This window comes from Talpa occidentalis, unplaced genomic scaffold, assembly GCF_014898055.3.
Source record: "Talpa occidentalis isolate TD23 unplaced genomic scaffold, MPIMG_talOcc4v2.1 talOcc4.3, whole genome shotgun sequence".
Lineage (NCBI taxonomy): Eukaryota > Metazoa > Chordata > Mammalia > Eulipotyphla > Talpidae > Talpa > Talpa occidentalis.
The window spans coordinates 4,537,472-4,558,058 of NW_023603184.1; the positions used below are offsets into that span (position 1 = coordinate 4,537,472).

The following is a 20,587-nucleotide window of genomic DNA, read 5'->3' on the forward strand; positions in this document are numbered from 1 at the left end:
AGGCTGTTGCTCACCTCTCACTTGCTCCTGGTAGTAAGACAAACTGCAGACTTGCTCCAGAGGAACATGACCTTGACCTAGCTGGGTGCAGTAGCTGAATCCCGGGAAACATGCACAGAAATTAAATTTTTAAAGGAGACAGAGGTGCTCTGCTACCTGAAACAGGCCAGTGTGGGCACATTCCTGCTGCTGAGTCTGGGTCAGAGGAAGCCTTTCTCCTGTGAAGTTTTGAGGCCATTTGTGCTCCCAGGTATCTGAAAAGGATGGTCCTGACTCCTTTGGGGCTCAGAGGCAGGCTGCCCACTTCCTTCCCTTCCTGCCCCAGCCTCGGGGCAAACTCATGTCTGGACTGTTGAGTGGGGAGAACCTGCCCACTCTTCACTCTCCCCATGGTCCCAACTTCTTCCCCTCTGCCGGTAAACTTCATCGCAGGATGCCCCTGAGATGAGAAGAACATCCCAGCCAGCTTGCCTGTTCCAGCAGCCCCCAACTGGCCACTGAACCTTCTGTCCCCCTCCCTTTCCCAGCTTCCTGTACTGCAAAGAGCACTCCCGCCCTCCCCTGGAGTGCTGGTGGTCCTATCTAGTCCCCTCTCCCTCTGCTGAGCCATGACCCTGGGGTGTGGGCCTGGAGCTGGCTATGTGCCCCCAGACTCCTGGACTGACTCTCCTTCTGCTCACAGTGAACAGGTCCTGTCTGACTGTGCTCCATTTCCCCGGGAAGGAAGAAGGGCTGGATGGACAGGGCAGGGCGTGGCTGATGGACTGCTCGGCCTGCAGCAATTGCTTTAAATTTCACAAACTCACATTCCTCTCTTCTCCCACTCATTCATTCAAGATATTTATTGTGTGGCTAGTGTGTCCAGAGGGTACCTGCCTGCACCTAGAAGGGGAAAGCAGATCTTCAGCATGTAACCTCACTAATGAATATAAAGTTATAGAAAGAAATCACATTTCAGAATGGAATGGAATTCTCTATGAGAGGACAATATTGGCTGATTCAACCAATCTTGAACTTCACCAGGCACAGTGTCATAGGGAGAAGGAAAGAGACTAAGATGTACAGGGAGGGCCTCCCTGGTGGCGCAGGGGTTAGGTCACAGCACTCTGAAGCTATCGGCAGCCACTTGCAGCAGAAGTTCGATCCCTGGCCAGGGAGCTGGCTCGCAGGGTGCAGCAGACCTCTCCTGTCTCGCCCACTGCTCCCCTCAGTAGTGTATTTCAGTCGATCTGCCTCTTCTGCTCCCCATTCTATCTTCAGGGAATCCTCTCACCCTGCGCACCTCCCTCTGGCCTGTACCCCAGTTCTTCTATGTAAAAATAAATAAAATCTTTATATATAAAAAAAAACAAAGACCGTGTCTCCAGCTACTTACTGTCACATTCTAGGTCCTGGGGGTTAAGACATCAGCAGATGAAGCGGGAAGGGACAGAATTCCGCTCATAACATGGAGGGTGATGGTGATCGACGTGCAAATTTGTAACTGCACCAAAAAACCAGCATGCACTCTGAAAGGAGGAGCCTGGTATGCAGAGAAGGAGAGAAAAGGGGGTGAAGTGAATGGTGGGGTTGGCAGGGGCCCCATCATCCAGGCCTCAATCCCCAATGCCTCACGCGACTGCCCCCTCACTCAAAGCCTCTCTACAGTGTCTGCACTTAATGTTCATTATTAGGGACCTTTTCAAACTGGGATGGACCGTGGTTGGAATTGGGGCGCATTTTTAAACCTTCAAGGGCCAATTTCTGGCAGACAGACACATGGACACCGGTTTCCCGCGTGCCAGACACAGCTCTGGCCCTGTCCAAGAGAAGCCTAGCGGTGCCGTGAGATGAGATGGTGCCATCACTCTCACCACAAGTCACACTGTCCACAAAGCTAATGAGCAGTAGAGCTGGGATTTGAACCCTGGCGGCCTGACTGCAGTGGCCATGATGTTACCCCCATGTGTGTTGCTTCAGACAATCCCAGTGTCGCTTCTACCCAGTTACTATGCTCGTTTCACAGAAAAGGAAACAGACGAGGAATGGACTTGTGTCCCGATGAGAGGCCCCAGTGCCCAGGAACAAAGCCATGTGGGGCAGGGGCTCATTGTGTGGGGAGAAGCAGAGCTCAGGCTGGCACGGGGCCCAGTCCCCTGAGACCGATCTGTGTCCAGCCTCATCCGTGCATCCTCCCAGCTCTCAGCCCAGCCCTGGAGGTGGCTCCTTGGCCAGGCTGCCAGAAGGACCTGCCTTGCCAGGGTGACCAGGGCCAGAGTCAGAGGTGCTGAAGCAATGTCCAAAGGGTGTCCCGGGCGGACAGGGCGCCTGCATCCCTGGGTAGCCACCTCTCTGCTTGGAGGTGGGTGGGGCAGAGGCCCGTGTACATGACCTTGCAGCTGACATTCCTCGGTGGCCACGTGGCCCCAACTGGCAGGGACAGCTGCAGACAGGGGCTGAACCGGCTTTGTTCCCAGGGTGGCGCCTGCTCTCCATCCAGGCCTGCTCCAACGCTGCTTTCCTTCCCGGGGCTGGCACGGTGGGTCCCTGGCCATGAGCGCCTAGAGGCACGGAGCCACCAGGGTCTCTCCGCGTAGCGCGTGGGCCTGGGAGGATGGGTCAGGACCAGACCAAGCAGCAGATTGAGAAGGGGCTCCAGCTGTACCAGTCTAACCAGACAGAGAAGGCGCTGCAGGTGTGGATGAAGGTGCTGGAAAAGAGCGGGGACCTCGTGGGCCGCTTTCGAGTGCTCGGCTGCCTGGTCACGGCCCATTCGGAAATGGGCCGCTACAAGGAGATGCTGAAGGTGGGGTACTCAGCCGGCCGGGGCTGAATTTCTCCTAGACTTCCTGGCCTCTCCCCTGCCTCCTTCGGCTCCCCTGTGTCTCACAGGCTAGTGGCTGGGGCCTGAGCCTCTGAATCTGCATTAAGGTCTTGGGCATTAGGTTTGGGCCTGTAGCCTTGAACTTTAGTGTCTGAGACTCAGACTGAGGTTTACAGGCCTCAGGATTCGGGGAGCTCAAGGCCAGGTTTCTAATTGTAGGTTTCAACCTTACTGTTTGGGGTTCTGAGCCTGAGCCTGGGAGTTTGTGGGCTCCTGACTGGAGGCTGGGGGTGGGTGGGGGCTAGAGGCTGAAAATCTAGGCTGGGGTGGAAGGGTGAGGCTCAGAGTCCAGGCTGACAGCCACCTGTCCCCCACCCCCTGGGCAGTTTGCCGTGGTGCAGATCGACACAGCTCGGGAGCTGGAGGATGCTGACTTCCTCCTGGAGAGCTACCTGAACCTGGCACGTAGCAACGAGAAGCTGTGCGAGTTTCACAAAACCATCTCCTACTGCAAGACTTGCCTTGGCCTGCCTGGCACCAGGGCTGGCGCCCAACTGGGAGGCCAGGTTAGCCTGAGCATGGGCAATGCCTTCCTGGGCCTCAGCCTCTTTCAGAAGGCCCTGGAGAGCTTCGAGAAGGCCCTGCGCTACGCTCACAACAACGATGACGCCATGCTGGAGTGCCGAGTCTGCTGCAGCCTGGGCAGCTTCTATGCCCAGGTCAAGGTGGGCCAGGGCCTGAGGGGTGGGGGGAAAAGGAGGACCCCCTCCTACCTCACCTCGTTCAGTCCTCCCATTACCCAAGGTGAAGACTTGGCCAGGAAGGGCAGCGCCAGAATTTAAGCCTCCATCTCTCTGAGTTCTGGGTCTGAGTTCTGGGGCATTGGGACTCTCCTGACTCCCACGGTGGGGACAGACTGACCTGTACTACCACGTGCTTGCTGTGTGATGAGGGGCAAGTCTCCTCTCTGAACCTTGGTAGGTATAGTTATAAATGAGGGCGTATAGGCCCCACCCTACAACAAAGTTGTGAAGATTCATGCATCCAGTATTTATTGAGACTCTGCTCTATCCCTGGAACTACTGGGCTGGGGCGCAGATGTGAAAACAATTGCCAAGTCCCTGGCCTCATGAAGCTTGCATGCATTGGGGGAGAAAGACAAACAATCTGTTAGTCAGTTACATAGCAGGCCAGAAGTTTTGAGGAGAAAGCAAGAAGGACAAGGCTTGGGAAGTCGGGATTTCAAAAGGGTGATCAGAACACCTCCCACAGGGGATGTGTGAGGACTCGAAGCAGACAAGGTGAGCCGGGCAGAAATCAGGCAAAAGAGCGAAAAAGAGGAAACAACTGACGCTAAGCTCTGCCCTGCCAGGAGCTTCCTGGCACGTTCCAGAAAGGATGGAGACAGGCCTGGGTACAGCAGGTGTATAAGAAGGAGGTGGAAGCTGAGGGGTCTGAGAGGTAAGGGTGGCGGGGAGGAGGCAGTGTGGGCTGAGTGAAGGCACCTGCGAACTCTGAGGGCCGATTCCTCTTCCCTTTAGGCACCAGGCTTGCTTGGCCCATGGGGGTGGGGATTTGTGCCTCTCACAGAGATGCTCAGTGAACCTGGGGGCGAATGAGTGTGTAAACAGTGACAGCTCAGAGGTGAGTGTGAGGAAATGAGAGTTTGCCAGGATCACACAGAGGATTTCACTCTCAGCAAATACAGAGATGAGCCATGCAAGTGAGATGCGACAGCACCGGGGTGGGACAGGGTGTTATAAAACATTTTTTTTTAACATTTTTTTTTAATAGAGGCATGTTTTATTTATTTATTTGTTTGTTTGTTTGTTTTGTTTTGTTTATACAAGCACTGGGGACAGTCAGAAGCGCGGGAGGGTGAGAGAATTCACCAGAGCCAGAGCGGGGAGCAGAGCAGGCAGAAGGACCGAAGTACACTGCTGAGGGGAGCAGCGGGCGGCAGGAGAGGTCTGCGCCATGTGGGACCCTCCTCCGGTGGCCGGGGAGCAGCCGGGGATCGAACCGGGGCCGCAGAGGCTGCGGGCAGCTTCGCAACCCAGCGCTCAACCGCTGCGCCACCGGGGAGGCCCAAAACATTTTCTTTTTTAATGAGAAGTAGAGAAAATGAAATACAGTGAATCTCCATATACCCACCGCCTTAGATTAAATAATCATTAATATTTTGCCCAGTTTGACTTACATATTTTTAACTGAAGCCTTGTGATATAAAATGACAAGCATCGTGATATTTTACCCTTAACTAGTTCCCTAGGCATTTCCGGGGGGAAAGGAACGCCTTATATGAGGCTACTCTCTTGCAGAAGCACAATACTATTATCACACACACACCATTAAGTGCAATTAGCACTTAACATTTTTCTCCTTATCCTGAAAATTCATCTCTATCCTCAGCTTCTTGGAACTGGCACACAAGCAAGAACCGCTCGCAGTCATGGTTATTGTCTCTTAAGCTCTTTCAATAGAGCGTTCCCACCCTCCTCTTCATTTCCCATGATTTATTATTGTTAATTTATTTATTTTTAAAGATTTTTATTTATTTATGCATACAAGAGCTGGGGCACAGGCCAGGAGTGTGGGGGTGCGGTGAGAGGACTCACCAGAGACAAAAGCGGGGAGCAGAACAGGCAGACTGACTGAAATACACTGCTGAGGGGCGCAGCGGGCGAGACAGGAGAGGGCTGCTGCGCCATGTAGGTTGCCTGTGGGTTGCTCCCTGGCCTGCTGGGGATCGAATTCATGCTGCAGAGCCTGCAGATTGCTTGATTGCTTCATAGGGCAGTGCCAGGGAGGCTCCTCCCATGATTTATTGCAGAAGCCAGATAACTTGTTGGTAGAGTGTTCCATCTTGTCTCATTGCTTCCTTAAGGAGTCACCGGACTGTTTTTGTTTTTTAATCTCCATTACTCCCTACAAACTGGAACTCAGACCTGCCTTGGTAAGATTAAGCTGCACATTTTTGCGAAGGATGCTGTACAGTGAAGCCAACTACCTCATCTGACATCCTGTCGCTGGTGGAAGAGTGAAAGCCTGAGCTCTCTGTCTTAGGGTTTGCCTTTTCTTTTTCTTTCTTTCTTTTTTTAAGATTTATTTTATTTATTTATCCATACAAGAGCTGGGGTGCAGGTCAGAAGTGTGTGGGGGGTGAGAGGATTCTCCAGAGACAGAGTAGGGAGCAGAAACAGGCAGATCTACTGAAATGCACTGCTGAGGGGAGCAGCGGGCGAGACAGGAGAGGTCTGCTGTGCCTGTGGGTCAGCTCCCTGGCTGGAGATTGAACTTGTGCTGCAGTGGCTGCCAATAGCTTCATATTGCTGAGACTTAACCCCCCACCCCACCCCTTGCACCACCAGGGAGGCTCCAGGGTTTGCCTTTTCCTGTCCTCTGTGGCAGGTTTACCCATGGACCACCACTTTGGTTCCCTGAGACTTTTTCTTTTTAAGATTTCTTTATTATTTATGCATACAAGAACTGGGGTACAGGCTAGAGGTGTGGGGGGTAAGAGGAATCACCAGAGACAGAGTGGGGAACAGAACAGTCATATTTACTGAAATACACTGCTGAGGGGAATCAGCGGGAGAAGCAGGAGAGGTCTGCTGTGCCATGTGGGTAGCTCCCTGTCTGGGGATTGAACTCGTGATGCAGTGGCTGCAGATAGCTTCATAGGTTGTGTCTTAAGCCCTTGCGCCACCAGGGAGGCCCCCCGAGACTGTTTATTCTGCAACTACATCTTCCCTAATGGTTTAGGCAAATCCATTGATATTTGTTGCCTGAATCAATTCTTTCATGTCCACTCTGCTGAAATGGAGATTTCCAAGTCTCATCATCCCTTCTATAATCATTAGCTGGCATTTTTCTTCCATAAGGAAGAACTTACCTTATGGGTAAGGGGTGGGGGTGCTTATCGGTTACCCTGAAAGACAGCACCTAAAGGAAATGCAGAATGAACACTTTTCCTCTTTCCTTTAATTACCACTTTTCAGAATAAGGAGCTGATGTAATAGCTGCTGTCAGTGGTCACAAGTTTTGCTTGCTCTTTTTTGGAGCACCATTGTCACACCGTGGATTTTGTAAGCACTCAGTATTCTTCAGTCTAGCGCAATCATTGTTCTTTTTGATGCTATTATCTTCACTTTAACACATGGAGCTCCACTTTTGTGTCTTTTAACTAGACTTCATTTACGCTTTGAAAGCTTTCTTGTTGTCTGCCACTACTAGTAAATAGTCCCAGGCTCGTCTTACATTTTTCCTGTCCAGGCCCGGAATCAGCCACGTCTCTGATTTTTTTTTTTTTTTTTTAAGTAGGAAATGGTATTGAAAGACCAAATGTGAACCCCCAGGGAGCTCATGGCTGTTGAGTTGTCTTTGCTTCTAGATCTTTTCAGTTGCCAGCGTAATAGAAATTTTTACTGATATTTCCAACTAAACTAGAATGTTTCAGGATTGTCCTTTATTTCAAACTTGATTTGCTTTTCACTGGTTGAAAAATCTTGATTTCTAACTACATAATTAAATATTTTATCCTTCAAAATATATAAGATAGTTTCAAAAGACAATACCAATATTACTTTTAAAAATGAAATTTAAGATTTCTTTGCTGTTCTTTCTTTTTTAAATTTTTTTTTTACATCATAGTTCATTTTTAAACAACATTTGCTTTCCCCCACCCTCCTCAGGTGTAGTCCCCATAGAATTCCCTTCACCAATGCACCCGTGCTCTTTGCTGTCCTTTCTGTCTTCATAATATACCCTGCCATGGATGAAATGTCCACATGTATGTTCTAAGATCATTTGAAATAATTATCTTTCCGTATGTTTATATTAATATATAGTGCAATACAATGCAACATATTATAGCATGTAAGTTACATATATGCATATAATACTAAATTATAGCATAATTATAAATATATTCTGATGCTTGATTATATTTATATATTTATTCTAATTTATATTATTTATTTATATTAATTATTTATATATTTATTTTATTTATTTAATTGTAATTTTGAATTTATATGTTCATTATGCTTTTGCTTATATTTATATATTTTTATTTATTGTATATTACATATCTCTTATATATTTTATTTAATATATATTTATCACAATCACATTTTATTTTAATTAGTCATATTTATATTATATTGATTATATTTATTTATTTTAATTAAAATTTAATAATTATAACACAGTGTTATGTTACTTATATTTATTATAATTAACTATATATTAATTATATTTTATTTATTATAATTAATTTAATCTATATTTATTATGATTGAATATATTATATGTTCATCTTATTTATGGTGTATTTATACACAATATGTATTGTGTATTATTTTTGTATGGATAGTATATTATATAGTTATAATGATCTCCAGTTAGGATCATTTCTTTCCATTTTCTGTTTTTAGGGTTATTTAGGTTATTTAGGTTAGCATGTAAATGTGGGAAACATTTACATACCTTCAAAATAATAAGAACAAAACAAAAATGGTAGGAACAGGTCTTTGCTGGGATTGTGGAGAGCTCATCTCTAACTTAGAGAGGCTTGTTAGATATTAAGCAAAAGATCAAACAGGTTTTCTACGAGAAAGAACAGAGAAATGAGCTATAGCCAAAGGGGACATGAGGAGAAAAGAAGGTGGTTTGATTTTGATTTTTGTTTTTACTTTTTAAATGAGGTGAGAAGCGCCAGGATGTGTTGCCTGTTGAAGGGAGCCATGCAGGGAGGACTTAACTGGAGGTGGGAGGTGGAGGAGTCTGCCCCAGGGCCCACTAGGTGGGACAGGAGGCCGCGAGTGGGAACAGCTGTGTGCTTGATCTGTGCATTTGATGGGTAGGGTGGATCAGGGAGCTCCTCCCCAATTCTCATTTTTCCCAGTGGATGGTAAACCAGGTCATCAGCAGATTACGGTCAGGTGGGGCCTTCGGAGGTTTGAGGAGAAGGAGGTATTGCAGAGAATGGTGCGTTCCCCGTGGTCTGTCCGATGTCTTTTGGAGCAGGCTCAGTCCCTGAGCCTTCCCTGATCAGCTGCTGTGGGTACCCGCAGGCAACTCTGGTGGGGGTGGATAGCCCCGCTATCCCCCCTCTCTGTATCCCTGCAGCTGAGGGACCCAGCTGGGACAGGGTGTGACAAGAAGTCAACTTTTTTTATTCATTCATTCAACAAATATTTATTGTGCATCTACTGAGGGCCAAGAACTGTGCTGGCTGGTTCTTGGCAGGCCAGGTGAAGCCCTGCATCCCCACACCTTTGTACAGGCTGCTCTCTCCACCCAGATGGCTCCTTCCCCAGTGACCAGAATGAATGAATGAACACAGCTGAATATGCTGGAGCTGGTTGCTGGAGAAGCCAGGCTCTGGGGCCTCCATGTAGGGGCAGCTCCAGCCACTCATTGTGTCCCCCACCCCCCCACCTCATGTCCCCTGCAGGACTACGAGAAAGCCCTGTTCTTCCCCTGCAAAGCAGCGGAGCTCGTCAACGACTATGGCAAAGGCTGGAGCCTCAAGTACCGGGCCATGAGCCAGTACCACATGGCTGTGGCATATCGTCTGCTGGGCCACTTGGGCAGTGCCATGGAGTGTTGTGAGGTGGGGCAGTGGGGAAGGTGGGAGTGGTGAGACTGGTGTGTGGCCAGAGCTTGGGACCAGGATGGCAGGGCTTACTCCTTCCAAATCTGCCCACTGGGGTCCCCAAGGCTTGTCCCTGACCCAGCCTGTCTTTAGCTGTATCCTGGAAGGATCTGCTATTCCTTCACCTTCCTTGCTCCAGTCTTTGGCATTCCACTGGCCTGGGTTCAAATCCCAGCTTTGCAGTTTACTGGCGAGTCACTTCTCGATCGAATCACTTCTGCTTCCTGAGCCTGTTTCCACTTCACTGGGTGCTGTGAGGCCTCAATGATTCCGTGTGGGAGGCCTCAGCACTTTGACAGGTGTATTGGGTTCTGAGGGCGTTGGTGAGCCTTGGGCTGACCCATCAGAGGGGCCCACTGGACAGAGGGTGTCTCAGTGGTGGGGGGACAGAAGCACAGGTCTGAGTGACCGACCTCCCCTGCAGGAGTCCATGAAGATTGCACTGCAGCACGGGGACCGGCCCCTGCAGGCGCTCTGCCTGCTCTGCTTTGCTGACATCCACCGGAGCCGTGGGGACCTGGAGGTAAGGTCACGGGGGTGGGGGGGCGAGCGTGGTGTGGGCCTGACCCAGCCTAACATCACTTCCCCACCTGGCTGTGCAGACAGCTGTTCCCAGGTACGACTCCGCCATGAGCATCATGACTGAGATTGGAAACCGCCTGGGGCAGGTGCAAGTGCTGCTGGGTGTAGCCAAATGCTGGGTGGCCAGGAAAGCACTAGACAAGGTGAGGTCCAGATGGACAATTTCCTTTCCTGCAGTTCCCTGTTTCCCCAGTGTTTCCCATTTGGGGCCAGTCGGTCAGCCAAGAAGCTGGGGGTCTGGCCCTTTCAGACATTTAACATCAGTTTCATCCCAATCCTGTGAAGCTGGGACATTCTTAGTCATTTTCCAGGCTCAGAGAGGGCCTGTGAATTGCCCAAGGACCCACAGCCATGAAATGTGCAGGGCTGGGGTTTGAGCTGAGGTGTCTTAACTGCCTCCCATGGTTTCACAACACCTCTCAAGACAAATATCCTTCCCATTCTGCATCTGACTAAACCGAGGCAGAAGGCTACACCCCCAGTTCCTGCAACTGTGCATGCACAGCAGCTTCCCAGCCAGCTCACCCACCCAGGCACCCTCTCTCGTTCCTTTCCTGGGAGCCAAAGACCTCTGTCAAATAGCTCTGCTTGTAACTCTGGCCTGTGCTCTCCTTCCAGGCTCTGGATGCCATCGAAAGAGCCCAGGACCTGGCCGAGGAGGTGGGGAACAAGGTCAGACCTGATTCTGTATTCTAGGATGAGGTGCATGACCAACTGAAAGGCCAAATATGTTTGATTTTACTCGGTTATAGTCATTCAGGTTTACCCAAGTATCTCAGGCTGATCAGAAATGCAGATGAGGTGTTGTATTTAATTAACAAAACAGGAAAGCAAATTAATTACGATGGAGTCAACGCGGTAGGTCTGGTTAATAAAACCCTCAAAAACATGTGAGGTCCCCAGCTGGTTTTCTGCTACTTCACCCACCCCCTCATTTTGCATGAGGGGAAACCCAAGCCTAGAGGGTCGTTGTTTTTCCTGGGGCCATCCGCAAGGCAGGAAGGGGGCCAGGACAGAACCCCGCGTGTACTGGCAGTGCTGTGGTCCTAAAGGTCAGCTATGCAGGCTGGGCCAGGAGGCAAGCTGGAAAGCTGCTCCCCAACACTAACGTGGTCTTGTCCCTGCACCCCCTCTCTTGCCCGCCGGCCCAGCTGAGTCAGCTCAAGCTGCACTGTCTGAGCGAGAGCATCTATCGCAGCAAGGGGCTGCAGCGAGAGCTGCGGGTCCACGTGGTGCGCTTCCACGAGTGCGTGGAGGAGACGGAGCTCTACTGTGGCCTGTGTGGGGAGTCCATAGGTGAGAGGAACAGCCGGCTGCAGGCCCTGCCTTGCTCACACATCTTCCACCTCAGGTGAGTGTTCCTATGGCAGCGGGGTCACATGGGTCTTTTGGGGGGTACTTCAAGGCCCCAGCTTGCCTCATGACTCTAGCAAAACCAACAACAAGCATTGACAAAATGCTTTTTGCCCCTCTGCCAGTCCTAAGAACTTCCTGTGTGGGAACACACGGAATCTTCCCAGCAGCCTGGGAGGCGGCCATTCTTATTCTTCTCCCCAGAGAGGATTCAGACAGGCCTCTCAAAGGTCCAGCCCTGCTTCCATTCAACCTCCTGATTCCCAGCCCAGGATCTGCCCTGGGAGCCACGGGGGCAGAGTGTGAGGGGCAAGCTGAGCAGGGGCCTGGGGAGTGGCTCCTCCCTTCCAGGGCTGTGGGACACCTTCCCAGTCCTTGCAGAGGGGGGAGGGCAGGGCCCAGGCCCAGCATGGAAGATAGACTCCGGAAGTGGACAGAGCCCTTTGCCTCCCAAGGTGCCTGCAGAACAATGGGACGCGGAGCTGCCCCAACTGCCGCCGTTCATCCATGAAGCCTGGCTTTGTGTGACCTGTCAACAACCTGGGGGCTTCACCTCACCTCCCCACTCCTCCTCTATCTTCACTCTGGAGGGCCCTGACAGGCCTTTCCTTGGATGCCTGTTCACTCTGGGGGCAGTGGTCAGAGCCTCCTCTGGTCTTGGGCACCCTTCCCGCTGTGGTTTCTCTAGGCTCAGCTGCCCTCTCCCATCTCTTTGTACTTTGCTCTTTATAGAAAAATAAACCATTTGTACCTGGTGCCAGTGATTCCGACTTTCAGAGAAAGTGGTCAAGGAGTTACCACCACCACCCATCACAAGTACAGGCTGGAAGCTTTCTAAACATTCCCGTTTATTGGGAACCCCAAATGTATATTCAGAACAGGAGCCCCTGCCCCAAGTGTGATGGGACCAGCACAGACAAGACCTCCCCACATGGGCTTTTTAACTCCTGTCAGGTAATTCTACAAAGCATGAATTTGGGGTCAGCAGCCCCAGTGCTGACACTGATTCACTGAATAATCTTGGACAAGTCACTTGACTCCTGGATTCCCCATGCCTTTATCTAAAATTGAGCATAATTCAATCTGTCCACAGGGCAGGGTTGTTGATAGGATGAAATAAATGCTATTAACTCTAGAGGTGCTTTGTTTGCCTGAGCTAGCAGTTAAAATTAAGTCCTGCTTTTAACATATTCCAAGAAAACCACTGGACATATTTTCACCATGTTTATGGGGTATGTTTGTTATGGTTTGACTTAAGACATAATCTACTTGGTTTATATAAAGTTCATTTTAGGAGGGCCTGGGCCTCATGGAGTGATAAGCAGAGATCCTCGGGAGCAGGGGCGCAGGTATGAGAGTCTCACATGATTCAGAAATACGACCTACTCCCTGGGAGGAAAAGACGTGATCACGTTTTTTGTCAATTGAGCTCTTCCCCACGTGGGCTGTTCCGAGGCACCTGCTCTGAAGTTAGCAGCTCAGCGATCCTCTCCTTAAAATTGGCTAATGATTCTCTCCAGTAACCCATTAGTAAGTAATGATTATAAAAAAGGAGACTGAGGTGCCTTGTCTTTTTTAGCTCTTTGCAATCGGCTCACGCGTGCTGTTAACGGTTAGGAAGGCAGAGCCGTGACACCAACCCCTTAATTCTCACTTGGGCCAGATTCTGAGGTTGATTGGCTGCTTGGAAAGCACCCCTGCAAACACCGGTCAGTTTCAAACTACATTTCCCTGGGGACCTTGCGGCCCGGGGCTTTGCTCCCCCACTTCCGGTTGTGCTGCAGGCCCCGCCCACTGGAGGCGCCGGCCAATAGCGCTTTCGGCTCTCTGGCCCGGCAGGAACAGGACGGGGCGGGTTCTGTGGCCCTGGCCGCGTCTTTAAATTCGAAGAAGCAGATTCGCTCGGTCAGCGGGGCCTGAGGTAATTTGGCCAGGTGTGTGGCCTCGGGGAGAGAGGTCCGTCAGTAGTCAGGAGCAGGCGTGAAGAAAGCCCGTATTATTCTCCCCCGGTGGCTGCTCCCCAGTCGGGTCTTGGGGTGGGGGTGGGGGCTCCTCCAGGAAGCGAATCTGCTGCGGAAACTCGAGAGACCAGTGACTCGGCAGGAGAAGATGGCGACCGTGTGGGATGAGGCTGAGGTGCGCGTAACGAGGGCTGGGGGTCTTGGAGCCGGGGCCAGCGGGGAGAAGCCTTTGGCGGGAGGGGAGGCGATGGCGCGGGGTCAAGGTCAGGTCGGGTCCTGCGATCGTTGCCGCTTGGGATGTGGGCAGAGGTCCTGACTTACCCATTTTGGTTTCATGGATGGAGAAACTGAGGCTCAGAGCGGGCGGTGGGATGACCGCCCTGAGTTAAAATTAAAAAAAAAAAGGTTGGTTTTTTTTTTTTTTTTTTTTTTAAACAGCAAGATGGAATCGGGGAGGAGGTGCTCAAGATGTCCACAGAAGAGATCATCCAGCGCACACGACTGCTGGACAGTGAGATCAAGGTGGGCCCAGAACCCCTGTGGCGGGCAGTGGAGACCTCCACAGGGCAGATCTTGGTGATTCTGGCCGCCCCTTTCACCTTGTTCTCAGCCTCCCTGGGGGAGGCATGGGGACTGCGAATTCCTCCTCCCAACCAGGAAAAGAGAACAGAAAACTAAGCCTTGCAAGTAACCAGAGCCGGGGCAGGGTCGTGGGAGAGCAGACCTGAGAGGCATTACCAGACTGCCTCCCAGTGAGGTGTTTAAGTCTTCCTCTGGAGAATCCTTTTGTTTTTTATTTTTTTTAAAAAAAAGATTTATTTATTTATTTATACAAGCACTGGTACAGTCAGAAGCGTGGGAGGATGAGAGAATTCACCAGAGCCAGAGCTGGGAACAGAACAGACTGACGAAAAACATTGCTGAGGGGAGCAGCAGGCGGGGCAGGAAAGGTCTATTGGGCCATGTGGGACCCTCGCGGGCAGCTAGGGATCGAACCCGTGCTGCAGAGGCTGCGGGCAGCTTCACAGCCCAGTGCTCAACCGCTGTGCCACCAGGGGAGGCCCTGGAGAATCCTTTTAGAAAATTTCCAACTTAAATATGAGGACACTGAGGCTCAGAGGGTACTCCGTGAAGTACATAACCCTTAATTAAGAGACAGATTCCAACACCTATATTTGCTTCATTTGAAGTCCTGCTTTTTCCTTTATGACAACTTCACTAGGAAGTTTCCAAACTGGTCTCCTGTTTAGTCTTCTGCTGGATGTGGATAGGGTCAGGTTCAGAGTATCTTAGAGCTGTGAACAGATGCTGGAGGGGCCCCTGGGTAGCCTGGAGCTCACCCACTGCAAAGCTGTAGGATAAAAAGCTGTTGGATGTTTGATATCTCATCCCAGATCATGAAGAGTGAAGTGTTGCGAGTCACTCATGAACTCCAGGCCATGAAGGACAAGATCAAAGAGAACAGTGAGAAAATCAAAGTGAACAAGACTCTGCCATACCTCGTCTCCAACGTCATCGAGGTGTGTGTGTATGTGGAGGGGAAGAGAGGGGATCATCAGGACTTGGAGACAACCTGGCATGGGACCATTGGGGAAAGAGTGGGTGGAAGTTTTGAGGCTCATGTTGCATGATAGAGGTTATACCTTTAGGCTCCCTCCTCAGTTTGCATTTCCAGGAGGATAGATAGGGCTTGGAAATGAAAAGGTGTCAGACATCTCACATCTCCTTTTCCACTAGTTTATCCTTCCCTGGTAGATGAGCCCAGTTTAGAGAAGCAACACCTAAATAAATGTTAACGGTTCCCTTGCTGTGCCCAGAGCTAGTCTGAGGAATAAAGTTGGGGTGATCTGCCCTGCACAAGGGGATTGTCTTGGCCCCAGAATCATTGGGCACAATGGAGTTTAAGGGGGTGAGCAAGGCCTTTTGATCTGAACTTTTTCCCTTCTCAGCTTCTGGATGTTGATCCCAATGACCAAGAAGAGGATGGTGCCAATATTGACCTGGATTCCCAGAGGAAGGGCAAGTGTGCAGTGATCAAAACCTCTACACGACAGGTGAGACCGGGGAGGTTGAGGGCGAATGTGGGACTTGACTAGGAAGTCTTGTGGGGGGCAGTAACTGAGGTTGAACTTGGAATCTTTCCTACAGACATACTTCCTGCCTGTGATTGGGTTGGTAGATGCTGAAAAACTGAAGCCAGGAGACTTGGTGGTGAGTGGTGCCCTCTCGCCCAGGCAGGGCTTTTCCAGTGAGGTTTCTCTCACTGACCTCAACTGAGAAACCTCACTGACCTCAACTCAGAAACCTCAACTGAGGTTTTTCTCAGTTGAGCCCTTGCCCCAGACCTAGGTTACTCTGTTGGCTGTTAATCTTGACAGAACAGTCCAAAGAGTCTGAGATCCTGTCTACCTGCTCTCTCTCTCTCTTTTTTTTTTTTTTTAAGATTTTTATTTATTTAAACAAGAACCGGGGTATAGGTTAGATGCACAGGAGGGTGAGAGGATTCACCAGAGATAGAGCGGGGAACAGAACAGGCAGACTAATGAAATACACTGCTGAGGGGAGCAGCAGGCGAGACAGGAGAGGTCTGCCGTGCCATGTGGGACCCTCGCCGGCCAGCTGGGGTTGAACCCATGCTGCAGAGGCTGTGGACAGCTTCACAGCGCTGTGCTCAACCTCCTGCGCCACCAGGGGAGGCCGTACCTGTTCTCTTATTCTTCCGTTACCCAGTCTTACATCTTGTCTTTCACTCTACAGACACCTGTTACCCAGCCAATTAGGTAGGCCTTGATCTGGGACAAATCTGAAGGCTTCCTATTGTGTCCTCAGGGTGTGAACAAAGATTCCTATCTGATACTGGAGACTCTGCCCACAGAGTATGACTCAAGAGTGAAGGCCATGGAGGTGGATGAGAGGCCCACAGAGCAATACAGTGACATCGGGGGCCTGGACAAGCAGATTCAGGAGGTGAGGGAAGGCGTGGCAGCCACCAGCAGGCTCCCCAGCCTTTTGTGCTTCTCTAGTTGGTTAACCAGAGCTCTTCTCCCTAATGTGCTTTTTCTCCTTATAGCATCTGAGGGAGGCAAAGCAGGTGTGGTTTAACAGTTTAGGACACTGAGGTCCTGAGAGACTGAATGATTTGCCCAGAGTCACAGAAAGTCAGGGCCAGAACCAGGAGTGGAACTTTGGCTCCTTGTTCTTGGCCCAGTATCTTCCCACCATACACTGCTGTTCCTGGTGAGACCATAGCCTGCCCTGCTGGGAGTGAGTGTTCAGCGTCCTGTGACTTTTTCATGTGGTGGAAGGAGAGGACAGAGTCCCTGAATTGGAGTAGGAGGGTTGCAGTTGAAGCCCTTAATGGTGGGGCTGTAGGAGCCCTCAGGGCTTTACTCTCCTCACCTAGGCCTTCTTCCTGTCAGCTGGTGGAGGCCATTGTCCTGCCAATGAACCACAAGGAAAAGTTTGAGAACTTGGGAATCCAACCTCCAAAAGGGGTGCTGATGTATGGGCCCCCAGGCACGGGCAAGACCCTGCTGGCTCGAGCCTGTGCTGCACAGACCAAGGTGAGTGGATGGATGAGGCGGAGGTGGGTGGGCGCTAAAGTTCAAAGGGGCTTCCTGGTACCTTTGGCCTGACTGTCCCACCCCCCAGGCCACCTTCCTGAAGCTGGCTGGCCCACAGCTGGTACAGATGTTCATTGGGGATGGTGCTAAGCTGGTCCGAGACGCCTTTGCCCTGGCCAAGGAGAAAGCGCCATCCATCATCTTCATTGATGAACTGGACGCCATTGGCACCAAGCGGTAAGGGAATGTGTTCCAGTGCCCTCTTACCTCTGGGCCGGGGTGGTTGTACCTTTGTGGGTGTGCCTCTGAAATTCTCTTTGGACTAGCTACCCTGATTCTTTTTCCCTGACCATCTTTCCCCTGATTTTCTTCTTCCCTGACCATCTTTTCTTCTCGCAGCTGCCAGCATATTCCTCTCAGAACATGGTTGTATGACTCAAATGCACTCACGGTGCCTCCCTTAAATAGATGTTATGTCAAACCCTTCCTGGGCCGCCTCATCACTCTTTGGGATGAATGCTGATCTTGCCATGGCCTTCAAGGCTCCCCATTTGTCCCCTCCCCACCTCTCACAGCGTCCCCTCTGTGTGCAGGCCCACCCTGGCTCTGGTGGGGAAGGCTTCGAACCTGCTCTTCTCTCTCTAGAATGTGCTTTTCCTTTCTCCTCTTCTTCATTGGCTAGTTGCCTAGCCAGTGTGTTTTCAGCCTTCAGGTGAGGGGTACTTCCTTCGGGATGCCTGCCTGGGCTCCCCTTAGGCTCCAAGTGTGCACCAGCTTCCTGTATTTCTAAGCTTTAGTTCAGTTTGCAGTGGCACATTCCTAGGGATAGCCCAGGCAGTGGCTAGTTTTGCTTACTGTTTATCCTCAGCCTGGCACCTCATCCCAACAGCCTTTCCAGTCTGGATGTTGTCATCAACAGCTAGTGACACATTTTCTATGCCTTCCCCCGGCTGGGGTCCCAGGTTGAGCAAGACCTTTCCCTGCCTTTGATGGGTTGGTTTAGGTCCTGGTGGGTAGAGGGGAGGTGTCTGCTGGAGTTGAGACCTCACCAGTGTTTGTGGCCTCCTGTGTGTCTCAGTTTTGACAGTGAGAAGGCTGGGGACCGGGAGGTGCAGAGGACGATGCTGGAACTTTTGAATCAGCTGGATGGGTTCCAGCCCAACACTCAAGTAAAGGTGAGTGTAATCCCCTCACAGATGAAGAAAATGGGGCCTAGAAGTCAGGGGACCTTCTTGGTCATCTAGCTAGTGCCACAGGAATTAGAACTGGGGTTTGTCTTACATCCTCTACCTTTCCCCCTAGACCCTGGGCTGCCTCTCTGCATTTTACGGCCATGACTGTTACCTGTCTGTGAACATGTTCCTCTTCACTGCAAATTGCTACTGTTCTCCTCGCTCAGGTCATTGCAGCCACTAACAGGGTGGACATCCTGGACCCCGCCTTACTCCGCTCAGGCCGCCTGGACCGCAAGATCGAGTTCCCCATGCCCAATGAGGAGGCCCGGGCTAGAATCATGCAGATCCACTCCCGAAAGATGAACGTCAGGTGGGCAAGCGCACACACGAGGCACTGAAACCTGGGGGCAGCAGCAGAGTGGTCTCCATCTTTCCTCTTTGCACTGAGCTCCCCAGGCCTACAGTCATCCTTTCTATTTTCATTCACGTAGCACTATTCCTTACGCCTGTCTCCCTTTCTCCCCAGCTGCCTGAGATTGCATCTTGCTGGGGTTCAGACCCTAACTCTGAGTGCACTCCTCTGAGTCCTCCCGCTCCCTCCTATCCCAAGATCACAAGGTGCAAATGCCACAGACCCTGTTTTTGGGTACCCTCTCCCTACCCAGCAGATGAGCGCAACCCAATCTGGCCTGGGGCAGTCCAGCCAGATGGACCTGCTTTTAAATCTCTGTGACCTTCAGCAGGTGGCATGACCTCTCTACGCCTCTTTTCTTCTGGACTTTAGGGGCAGTGGCACGGCCTTGGAGTTGTAGCAATATTAACTACAGTGCTTGGCACATGAGACTAAGTGGCAGTGGCAGTGCCAGGTTGATGCAGCGCTCTGCTGCCTGGGAGATAGAAACACTCAAATGTCTTCCCAACCTCCTCCTCCGTCTTGAGCTAAATCCTTTCGTCACGTCTCAGGTGCAGATTTTTGGAAAGTTAGAGCTCGAGAGACGCTAGAAATGACTTGGTCTCACCTGCCTTGACCGATTGCTCTTGCCCTGCATCTTGTACCGATAAGAGAACAAGGCACCAGTTGGCAGTGTTGCAGAGTGGGGATCGTGAGAGGACAGCTCCTCCTGCCCCTCCCCGTGAGTAACTGAGCCCTGTGGTTTCCATTCTCCCCAGTCCTGATGTGAATTACGAGGAGCTGGCCCGCTGTACGGATGACTTCAACGGGGCCCAGTGCAAAGCTGTGTGTGTGGAGGCGGTGAGTGTTGGAATGAGGGGGCGTTCATGCTTTTTTGCCCTCCTTCCTGGATAGGACAAGGGTGTTCGGCTGTGGGGAACCTGTTGATGGGAACACAATGAGAGGGCTGAGTCTGGCTGGGTATGGGGAGCACACTAGAGCCTTTCTGTTCTGGGTGCAGGGCATGATTGCACTACGCAGGGGCGCCACGGAGCTGACCCACGAGGATTACATGGAGGGCATACTGGAGGTGCAGGCCAAGAAGAAAGCCAACCTGCAGTACTATGCCTAGGGGGCGCCATCACCTACTTCTTGGCCTCATGCTTGAAATTGGAAATAAAAGATGCTTTCTGGACCCTGCCACCATGTCTACCTGGCCTCCCCTTGGTTCTGGTTGGAGGGACGGGGGCATATGAAGGAGGCCCCTTCCATAGGTGCTGCTGCCTGCAAATGAGCCATTCATAGGCCTCGAACCAGTTGTCAGGACAGGGCCTCCTGGGAGGGTTGCACCGTAGCTGTTGCTCACGTCTTCTGGCCTCCCTACTCCCTGCCTTGCCTTTGCTCTTAGAGGCTTGTGGTCCTGCAGCTCAGGAATGATGGGCCTTTTAAAACTCTGGACCCTGAGCCTTCTGTTTCTCCACATTTCCCTTTAGCTCATTTGGCCCACTTCTCCCGGCTGAAAAGTGGAACCTTGGGCCATATCCACTCAGAGCTCTTTCAGGTCACTCTGTGGTCATGCTGTGTCTCCCACACCTCCGTGCAGCCAGTCTACTCCCCTCTACCCTGTCAGGCCCATATCCCCGTCGCAGGTCTCTGTAGGATCTCGCTGATCTCCCCCAACTTTCTGCTTCCTTCATCTGACCCATATGGATACCATTTGTTGCATGCTGACCTTTTCTGTGCTATTGGGTGTAGTACATAATTTTATCTAGTTATGTGTCTTTACCAATAGGGTAACCTCATTTTCAGATGTGTTTAAGCAGCTGGGCTACGGTTGTACAATTTTTTTTAAAGATTTATTTATTTATGCATACAAGAGCTGAGGTACAGGCCAGAGGTGCAGGGGGTGAGAGGACTCACCAGAGACAGAGCGGGGAACAGAACAGGCAGACGGACTGAAATACACTGCTAAGGGGAGCAGCGGGCGAGACAGGAGAGGTCTGCTGCATCATGTGTCTTGCTCCCTGGCTGGTCGGGGATTGAACTCGTGCTGCAGAGGCTGTGGATTGCTTCATAGTGTGGTGCTTAACACCTTGCG

General features: G+C 51.1%; 2 protein-coding genes across 2 annotated transcripts; both read left to right on the forward strand.

Annotated features, from left to right (window-relative positions):
* Positions 1 to 2,404: 2,404 nt before the first annotated feature.
* On the forward strand, positions 2,405 to 12,239 carry RAPSN (receptor associated protein of the synapse). Its single transcript, XM_037522297.2, has 8 exons — positions 2,405 to 2,785; positions 3,190 to 3,528; positions 9,264 to 9,422; positions 9,889 to 9,987; positions 10,067 to 10,189; positions 10,665 to 10,718; positions 11,198 to 11,397; positions 11,855 to 12,239. Exons 1-8 carry the CDS (start codon positions 2,594 to 2,596, stop codon positions 11,925 to 11,927), a joined length of 1,239 nt encoding a protein of 412 aa, XP_037378194.1. The 5' UTR covers positions 2,405 to 2,593; the 3' UTR covers positions 11,928 to 12,239.
* A 1,132-nt stretch (positions 12,240 to 13,371) lies between these two features.
* Positions 13,372 to 19,692, forward strand: PSMC3 (proteasome 26S subunit, ATPase 3). The gene is made up of 12 exons (XM_037522298.1): positions 13,372 to 13,535; positions 13,799 to 13,882; positions 14,755 to 14,880; positions 15,310 to 15,414; positions 15,509 to 15,571; positions 16,190 to 16,327; positions 16,780 to 16,923; positions 17,012 to 17,160; positions 18,002 to 18,098; positions 18,323 to 18,468; positions 19,269 to 19,350; positions 19,511 to 19,692. Exons 1-12 carry the CDS (start codon positions 13,509 to 13,511, stop codon positions 19,619 to 19,621), a joined length of 1,272 nt encoding a protein of 423 aa, XP_037378195.1. The 5' UTR covers positions 13,372 to 13,508; the 3' UTR covers positions 19,622 to 19,692.
* Positions 19,693 to 20,587: the final 895 nt, after the last annotated feature.

Coding starts and splice junctions, on each gene's coding strand:
- RAPSN (XM_037522297.2), top strand. CDS start 2,594: ATGGGTCAGGACCAGACCAAGCAGCAGATTGAGAAGGGGCTCCAGCTG. Junction 3,529..9,263: donor GCTTCTATGCCCAGGTCAAG/GTGGGCCAGGGC, acceptor TGTCCCCTGCAG/GACTACGAGAAAGCCCTGTT. Junction 9,423..9,888: donor GTGCCATGGAGTGTTGTGAG/GTGGGGCAGTGG, acceptor CCTCCCCTGCAG/GAGTCCATGAAGATTGCACT.
- PSMC3 (XM_037522298.1), top strand. CDS start 13,509: ATGGCGACCGTGTGGGATGAGGCTGAG. Junction 14,881..15,309: donor TCGTCTCCAACGTCATCGAG/GTGTGTGTGTAT, acceptor TTCCCTTCTCAG/CTTCTGGATGTTGATCCCAA. Junction 18,469..19,268: donor TCCCGAAAGATGAACGTCAG/GTGGGCAAGCGC, acceptor CATTCTCCCCAG/TCCTGATGTGAATTACGAGG.